Source organism: Lipotes vexillifer, unplaced genomic scaffold (assembly GCF_000442215.2).
Source record: "Lipotes vexillifer unplaced genomic scaffold, Lipotes_vexillifer_v1.1 scaffold120, whole genome shotgun sequence".
Lineage (NCBI taxonomy): Eukaryota > Metazoa > Chordata > Mammalia > Artiodactyla > Lipotidae > Lipotes > Lipotes vexillifer.
The window spans coordinates 1,390,496-1,399,937 of NW_006791240.1; the positions used below are offsets into that span (position 1 = coordinate 1,390,496).

Genomic DNA, 9,442 nt, shown 5'->3' on the forward strand with positions numbered 1-9,442 from the left:
AAGAGTGTGTAGCTCAGCGTGCAAGGAGATTCTAGAACGAAGAGTCAACATCATCAGGCACCACAGAGAGGACAAGAGATGGACTGAAAAGAACCCACTGCCTTTGGTGGTCAGTGGTCATGGATAAACTGCCAGGGCAGGGGGAATAGGAGGGTGTAGCGCAGGGAAGTTCATTTACAGAGGCCTGTGTGGGAACATGAGGTGAGGATGTGAAGACAGGGACAGAGATTATTTTTGAGGAACTTGGCTAATATGAACATAAGAGCACAAAGCACAGTCAGGATAAAGATGAAGGGCCCCAGGCTGTTAGGGATGGAGACAACCCCAAAGCCTGTGAGAAGGCAGCCCAGCCTTCAGCCTTCCAAGCTGCCAAAGACACTGATGGACAACTTATGGTCCTGAAAACTTCCTCCCTTACTGCTAAGACATTCTACTCTCTTCCATGTTTAGATTCAAAAGGTCTGTAACCAGAGCATAAAATGACCATGAAAATTCTGAGGATTTTCATGTCTTTGGGTGGTACCCTCTGCACAGCCCCGGATAATTAGGAAATGGAGCATTTGCAAGCGTGGCCCCCCAAAGACGGGATGCGGTTTCACCTCAAAAGGATGAAAACTCCCTTTTCTCCGGGCAAAGAAGTTAGTAAGTCAGGGAAGAGCTCTTTCGAGAATAAAAGCTCTCAGTGTGTCCCTTTGTGGGCAAAACACCTTTCTTTCTCCTTCCAAATGCCCTTCCCTTCTTTGAAGTGGGGAGGGCATGGCAGATGTTTGAAAGATAATAGGATATTCAACTTCTCTCGTTAATCAGGAGAAATCACAATAATCTGATCTTGCCTTTCTGGGCTTAGTTTTCATTGTGCCTTTTAAAAACTGAAACAATTCTCATTTTTGTGTTTTACATTCCTTTCTCTTTCTTCTTCCCTGGGTTTGTTTATCTCTCCTGTTCTGGGAGAGCTTTCTCTTGGGTTGTGATGGTTTGCGTTGTACTTTCACCTCCTTCTGCTCCTTTGTTCTCTGCTCTCTTTATTCTAGCCCCTCCCACCCCACCCCGACTCACTTTCCTCTCTTACCCCTTTGATAGCAAGGAGCTGCTCCCTAAATACCTGAGACAGTCTTCTAAGCAAGAGTCCAAGACACTTCTGGGGAGACCCCTGGAGCCCCTGCCTTCATTGGGAAGGAAGCCCCAGGCCAGGTTTGCACCCAGCACGGACAGGGCGACAACCTCATCAGCCAGAGGCAGCAGAATGCCAGAAACACATTTGGGTCTGTGTGAAAGAAAATGATACTTCTGCAGGCAGGTGGTACTATTTTGGGGAACATTTTTATGTGCAATTTAGAGTGCACATTCTACGCACAGCTCAGACAGAAATAATCAGTTTAATGTGTGTCTGCACCATCATATGGTCAAGCTTTAGGTGAGAGCAGATTTACACACCAAAATCAAAAGGAAATAGCAGGAGCCGTCTTCTGCTACATTCCTTGACGATAAATGGTCACGCGATGGAGAGCTGCCAACCCAACTCTACACTCCTTTTATTCCTTCCCAGAAAGTGCCTGAGTTTGAAAGAAAATTAGTTTCCAAGGTGCTTGAGTGCATCTGTTAAGTACAGATTTTTATTAACAGGGGGCACATGTAAACAAAGTCTACATAAACAGAAAGATGCCTGGCAGCAAAGGAGAAGTATGCTCAGGGTCAGGGAGTTTTTCTTAAAATGAAGTGTAAGGAAGTTTACAGGAATTCTTGAGCCAACGTTTCAGTTCAAGAAGACATCCTGCTTCTCTGATGTGTGCTACAGAAGATGGTCAAACCGAAGAGCTTAATGTCCACGGCATTGGGCATTTGCTATTGTGTGTTTTCATTAAAGAAAACGGGGTTTTTCTCTGATGGGCTAGGATGTCAGAGGAGCCACAGTAAAAAAACAAACAAAAGGACAAACAAACAAAAAAACATACTAAGGTTCACAGCATATTTTTCAGAAAGTTCAACTTTCAAATGGAAGAACTGTACTGAGGATTATTTTTTAAGTTAAAAACTCCACTGAAAGCATCCACGTGTGAACACCTCAAGAAGCAGAAGCATTTTAAGTTAAGCCACGATGCAGATCTACACCCAGGGTAATATTCAAAATATGTATGTGTCACCCTTTGGATCCCCGAAGCAATGAATCAGTGCAGACTCTGCAAAAAAAGCAGCTGTATTGAGTCTGCGAGTCACCTCGGCCATAGCCTTCAGGAGAGAAGAAACTTTGAGATTAAAGGGCAACATTTTCCCTCTGAAATGGAATAATTGTGATATGGGATTTGCTTTTTTTTTTTTTTTCCTTCAAGTTTTGAAGAAAAACAATGTTCTTCCTGCTGTGATGAATTTATTCTGAGGTTTGAAAGGAAACCCGTGTCCCAAGAGAAGGACGGCCCTGAGTCAGGAGGGTGAAGGCTGGCCTTTCAGCACATGTGTTCCCGTTTATCCAGGGGCGGCACTCGGGTGTGAAGGGGGAAATACTCAGGGTGAAAAGATTCAAGGGGATCAAATTATTTTTCCATTTGTCTCAGAAAGAAAGAAAGAGAGGAAATAAAAGGGGGAAGGAAAATCATTTCATTATGTGGTGATCCAGTGTAACCTGGGGTAGCAGGCAAGTGGCAACTTTATTTTTCAGAGAAGCTCCCTCTCGGGTGTCCTGAGCCTCACAGGGTGTGGGCTGGGACTGTGGAATTCGATCGCAGCAGGAGCACGAGAACAGGAGTTGCACGGATATCTGTCTACACTTGTCATCTCTCATGTGATCTCTGGGCTATGAGCCTTCCTCACCCCACCTGGGTGGACGGGTTCGAGGGGAAGCTAGAAAGAGAAAACTGTTCAATTGAATATTTACTACATGCTAGGCATTTTACGCACATGGTCTCCCTCACCATAAGTCTGCAAAACAGAGATTATTGTCCCAATTTTAGAGGTAAGCAAAAAGTTTCAAATATTTTTGTGGGCCTTGCTCAAAGTGCCACAGCTGGTGGTGGAGCAGGCCTGTCTGCTACCAGACTCAAGCTCTTTTTGGTTTTGCTGCATTGCCTTCCCGCCAGGTGGCCTTCATACATGAGGTGGAGGCTGGAAGGACCATTTAGCATCACAGGATAAAGGCCACAACGATTTCCCTCCACAGCTCACACCCTATTAAATAAGGGAAAGCAATAGACTGAGTGAATGTACTCAAAGGGTAGGAGTAAAAACAAAACATTAGGACTCATTTGGGGAATAGGAAGTTTGCCTTCCAGTTACTGTGGGGTAAGGCAGAACAGGACCAGTCCTAGGGGCTCCCTAATTCACTGGATAAAAGACAGGACGACAGGGATTCAGCGCCTGCTGGTGATTAGCTCAGGGAGGTCCCACTGGTTGGCTTGGCTGTACTATAACACTTAACACTGGCTGATGATCAGCTGCTTTGCCAACATTTGAACACACCTGTGGAGCGAAAAGCCCCAGGCCCTGAAGCTTTTCAACCTGCCTGTCTGGCCCCGTCCCCTTATCATGGGTGCAGTACCCTCATACAAGGAACTCAGCCCCATGCCCTCCAAAACCCCTTCCTCAGGCCTCCTGCCGAGCCAGGGGTGCTCGTGAGAGTCCTGTCGGCCCCATGACATTCCAGAATTCCTCAGGTGGCTCATAGACTGGGCTTCACCTTGACCTTGAGCACAGGCTCGCCATGGCTGTGGGAAGAGGGGGTGACAGAGCTCTCTTGAAGCCTAGGCCTCGGCAGTGTCTCGAAACATGGGTTTTCCACTTGCCTTTGAAGTTTAAATGTGGACCTGTTTTCTCCTGATAATAATAAGCAGGGCCAGGAGGGAGAAAGACAGAAGAGGGAGAGGAGGGAGGGCACTCAGCAGTCGTGTCAAAACAGAAAACCATCCAAACGCTGCTCGGAAGGGACGCTGAGGTGGCTCCGTGGTTGCCGGTGGGATTAAGGGGGGCCGGGGGGCCTGGAGGCCTGGTCATGGGAGCAGACATGCCCTGCAGGCCAGCTCCAGCCCCTGCCCGCTCTGGTCACCAAGGAGTGGACGGGGTGGATCTTGAAAAGAAATCAAGAGAGTCCCAAAATGTAACCACCAAGGGACAGAGGAAATAAGACCCTCGGTGCGGGCGCCCAGGGCCTCTAGGAGGAAGGAGACCTCTGCCGACCAGCCCGCTGTGGTCAGGAGGTGTCCCAGACCTGCAACAAATGGCCACAAGCTATGGCCTTGTTTGGTCTAGAACCTTCTCCTCAAAATAGCAGAAATAAATGTTTGGAAAGAAAGGTGAAATGAATGACAGCTCGTGACCTGGCTTCACATGTGTCACAGCCAGCTGGCCCAGCAGCACCAGGGGCCCCCACGGTCGGGTCAGGGGTGATTCCTGCGGTCTAGCCAGAGAAACAGACACAACAGCCCACCTCTGTTCAGAAACAGAATCTCCCCAAAAGATAGCAGTGTGTGCCTGAGGCACCCCGGGCCCAGGGAGGTGGAGCTGCTCCCAGCAGCAGGAAGAGCAGGGGCTCCAGAATCCAGGCCCCCCAGCATCAGGGTGAAAGCTTTCCTCAGAGCCCAAGGCTTCCTGGAGACTAGAGCTGGAAGGGGCTCCGGAGTCCGACTCTCTCTGTTCATTCATTAAAAACATGGCAGCTCAGAGGAAGAGGCCGCCCTGAGCTCAAGACCTCCTGAATATTAGCCAGCGGTTCCCCATTCATGAGGGTAGAAACAGAATCCCTGCCTTGGGAAACTGATGTACCAATTAAATGGGACAACACATGTAACCACTTGAATAGTCCATCACCTTGCAATGGTTATTTGTCATTATGCAGATAAAAGCCAACTAGGAAGACCCATAAAGGTCACAGCCTTGCCCAGAGTCAGTCAGTGGAAGGCCTGCAAAGGTCAGAAGTAGGCAGCTCCCAAGACGGCCCCTATGATCCCCCGGCCTGGGATTCACACCCTGAGTAATCCCCTCACACACTGTTATCCATAGATACAAAGAAGTGACTTTATATCACTTCCAAGATGAGGTTATAAGACTCTGTGGCTCGGAACAGAATGAAGGTTGCCAGGGGCTGGGGGTGGGGGAAAGGGGAGGTGTTTATCAAAGGGTACAAAGTTTCAGTCTGGCGAGATGAACGAATTCTGGAGAGCTATGTACAGCACAGCGACTACAGTTGACAATACTATATTGTACACTTGAAATTTGCTATGAGGATAGATCTTAAATGTTCTTGCCACACACGTACAAAAGGTGACTATGTGCAGTGGTGTCCATTAACTTGATTGTGGTGATCATTTCACAGTGTATACATGTATCAAAACATCAGGTTGTATACCTTAGATATGTACAATTTTAATTCGTCGATTATACCACCCAAAAGCTAAAAACCCAAAACACTGTGGCTGCCACCTTAGGCTCTGTCTTGGGCAGCCAGACCCTTGTAGACCAAATATGCCAAATTTTCAATCCCCACACACGTTTCCAGGAGCTGAGAAGAGAAACACTTTGAACTGGGACTGTATTTGTTTCCTGGGGCTGCCATAACAAAGTACCCCACACTGCATGGCGTAAACAATGAAAATGTGTTGTCTCACAGTTCTGGAGGCCAGGAGTCTGAGATCAAAGCAACAAACAGCAGGGTTGGTTCCTTCTGAGAGCTGTGAGGGAGAATCTGTGCATGCCTCTCTCCCAGCTTCTGGTGTTTGGCCTGCAATTGTTGCCATTCCTTGGCTTAAAGAAACATCACCCAGATCTCTGCCTGCATCTTCACATGGCGTTCTACCTGCGTGTGTCTATGTCCGAACTTCCCCTTTTTATAAGAACACCAGTCATGTTGGACTAGGACCCACCCCAATGACCTCATCTTAACTTGATTACCTCTGTAAAGACCCTATTTCCGGTTGGGAACAGTGGCGGAGGCCCAGGCTGGCTCCCTGTGCTACCACGGCGCTCAGGAAGAGTCACCGGCACCCGTTCACAACCTCCATGGGCCAGCACGTAGAAAACGCTACAGTTGCTGGACTTCAGACTGAACACTGGGGCCAGTTTATGCACATCTGTGACATAATTAACACTGCTCACGATGGGCCAAAAGATGCAGTAAAAGCTTTGAAGAAAAGGATTTCCAAAAACTACAATCATAAAGAAATCTAACTTACCTTGTCACTTATTGACATATGCATACAGAACTGTGGTCCAAGTTTCCAGTCTGATTGTGAAGAAGGAATTTGTTAAAGAGAGTCTCGTTAAGCTGCCGAATCCCAGATATACCTTGCCAACAGACATTCAGAATAGAAGTTTGAATTTCATTAAGATGTGGTTCCAGGGTTTCCCAGGAGGTATGGATGTAAGTGAAGTGAAAGAAGTGTAAGGAAGATGGATCTCCTTAAGAAAGATGTTCAGTTTCCTCCATCAGATGCTGAAACAGCCAGACAAGAGACTGCTCAGATCTCACCGAATCCACCACCATCTGTTCCTACTGCACCAGCTCTTTCTTCTGTAGTTCCCAAGAACTCCAGTATTACACTGGTTCCAGAACAGACTGGAAAATTGCACAGTGAATTGGATATGGTGTAAATGAATGTGAGAGTGATGTCTGCCATACTGATGGAGAATATTGCTGGGTCTAAAAACCGTGAAGACAAAGAGCTTCTGCAGAAACTTTATAAGACGGGTCGGGAGATGCAAGAGAGGATCATGGACCTGCTCGTGGTAGTGGAGAATGAAGATGTCACTGTTGAGCTAATTCAAGTGAATGAGGATTTTAGTAACACCACCCTTGGATATGAGAGGTTTACTCGAAACCAACAAAGGATTTTGGAGCAAAATAAGAACCAGGGGGAAGATGCCAATACTAGCAGTGAAACTTCTGCCCCATCCTCTGATCTCCTTGACCTAAGTCCCAGCCCTCCAACGCATAGGGCCACTCTGGGAGAATACAACACCCTGAATGCTCAGCTTTCAGACTTAAATTTCAGCTCTCCAAGTTCTGTTGCAACAAACAACTTGAAACCCAGTCTTCATCCACAGGTGGATTTGCTAGCCTCGGAAAATACAGAAACACCCCCGTTTTCCCAAAGGACCAGCCAAAACCTTGCCTCAGGTCACACATATGAGAGTTTTCTGGAATATTCAAATTCAGTATTACTACAGCTGGCTAGTCTACAGACCATTCCAGCGACACCAACAAAGCAGAGACCACCATCCTTGCCCAGCAATCAACCAGTGATGACAAAGAATGATTTCCAGCCATCCAATTACTATGAGGTAATGGAGTTTGATCCATTAGCTCCTGCTGTCACCACAGAAGCTATTTATGAAGACACTGATGTATATCACTTCAAAGGAGTTCAAAGTCACAGTGACTACTGAGGTGGAAGTAGATGACCAGCTCACTAGTGGCATTATGGGTGCCAATTCTCTAAAAGGTAGACCCTGTCGAGCTTTGAGACCCAGAAGTTAAGACATTCCAAAACATCAAAACCACGGTGGAACATTTTTCCTCTGTAGTAATGAAGTTCAAACAGAAGAGTAACTGTTCCAGAGTAACGTTTATGGTTCCTGACAGCAGCTCAGGCTTTATCTCAAAAGAACTTGGTTGTAACATATATTCACTTAAAACTTCAGCAGAAGAAAAATTCATGGTACTGAGGCCAACCAGGTTAAGGGTAGCACCTTATGTTTCACAGGCCTTCCTACATTTAGAAATCATCACAAGAGCTGGGATAAGAGTAGATGAAGACTTTTCATTACAAAATGATTGTTAATAGATGAAAGCATGAATGTGAAAAACTATTATTCAGGAAGAATACTGAGTGTCTTCATTTAACTAAAGTTGAAAGTAGAAGTCAATTTGCACTTCTTTATAAATAATACTCTTGTTTAGAATTATGAATTGTAAAAGCCTTGATGACTGTAGTTTAATTATATTTCAGGTACCCTCAAGAGGTCAATGGATTTTACATTGGTTGCCTTTAAATATAATTCTTTATAATACTAAATGCTCTTTGTTTGTCTTTTTGGAAGAAAGACTTCTGAAAAACATTCAGAATAAATTGTACTTTGGTTTGTCATAAATTACAATGACAAATAAATTACCATTAAAACAAAAACAAAAGACCCTATTTCCAAATAAAGTCACTTGCTGAGGTACGGGGGTTAGGACTCCAACGTATTTGAGGGGGGGGGGCATAATTTAATCCTTAACAGGGATGTTGCAGATTACTGGGATAAGTTGAAGGAAGTCTTTTAGAATCTCCCAGAAGTGATTACAGTGTCCAGATGGCTTTTACAATGTGCCCTGGGCAGTTAAGGAGGCAGAAACTAAGCAATTCCGCTGGTGTTAAAGTGAGAAGCCACATGATTCTTTCATGTTGGTACTGGCAAGAAAACAACCCCCCCTTTAATGGGTGCTGTGGGTGTGGTTTTCCTCAGCACCCAGTTAGTTTGCTGGGGATGTCCTAACAAAGTATCACAGACTGTGCAACTTAAACAACAGAAACTTATTTCTCACAGTTCTGGAGGCTGGAAGTCCAAGATCAAGGTGCCAGCAGGGCTGGTTTCTCCTGACACCTCTCTCAGCTTGCAGATGGCTCTCTTCCCTCCGTGTCCTCACATGGTCTTTCGGCTGTGAGCACACACCCCTGGCTCTATTCTTATAAGGATGCCGTCCAATGAGGTTAGGACCCACCCTAACAGCCTCGTTTTTTAACTCAATCACTGTTAAAGACCTTGCCCTGTTAAAGACCTTATCTCTAGATCTTGCCCTGTTAAAGACCTTATCTCCAAATATGGTTACGTCCTCCGATACTGGGGGTTGGTTCTGCCCCGGGGACACTAGGGGGAGACTCCCTCCTGGATGGACGTGTCTTTAGTCCAGACCATCCAGAATGTCTCCTGACCTTTTATAGTCCCGTGCCAGCACCCCGCCTTTCGGTGTGTGGGGTTCCCTGCCTGGCAGGTTCCTGCATCCGTTGCCAGGTCTGGAGGGAGGGCTCTGAGAAGGCTGTTCTTTCTCTGCTATCAGGGTGGAGCAGCCTCGGGCCCCTTGGGCCAAGCAAAGAGTACTTCTGTTTTGACTCTTCGTTTTCTCACATTTTCCCTTTAAACACAGCCTGTCTTATATCTCCCTTTCTTATTTTCGTTTCTAACCCCCTCTGTTCCTCTTCAATGTAATTTTAAAGTGAAAACACATGGTCGCAAACCGTCGTCTCCCCATTTACTCAGCTGCACCTACTTATTCAATTTAAACTGGAAGGCTAGTTTACAAACTTTCAAAAATAAGTCCTGGGCCAACGTGGAGAACTGTATAAACACAGGTCTAATTTCATTTCTACTTGTTTCTTCTTCTTTTTTTTGTCTCTCTCTTGCAAATGACCTTCCTAGTATAAAAGCCAAAACACATGCATGCACACACACATACACACTTTTTCTTTCTGGAAGTTTC

General features: G+C 46.0%; 1 protein-coding gene across 1 annotated transcript; it reads left to right on the forward strand.

The window, feature by feature from the left end:
- Positions 1-587: 587 nt before the first annotated feature.
- On the forward strand, positions 588-7,368 carry LOC103077936 (TOM1-like protein 1). The gene is given in 6 exon segments (XM_082931333.1): positions 588-642; positions 1,032-1,262; positions 3,822-4,084; positions 5,908-6,203; positions 6,205-6,364; positions 6,367-7,368. Coding segments are annotated over 6 exon segments (2,007 nt in total).
- The last annotated feature ends 2,074 nt before the right edge of the window (positions 7,369-9,442 follow it).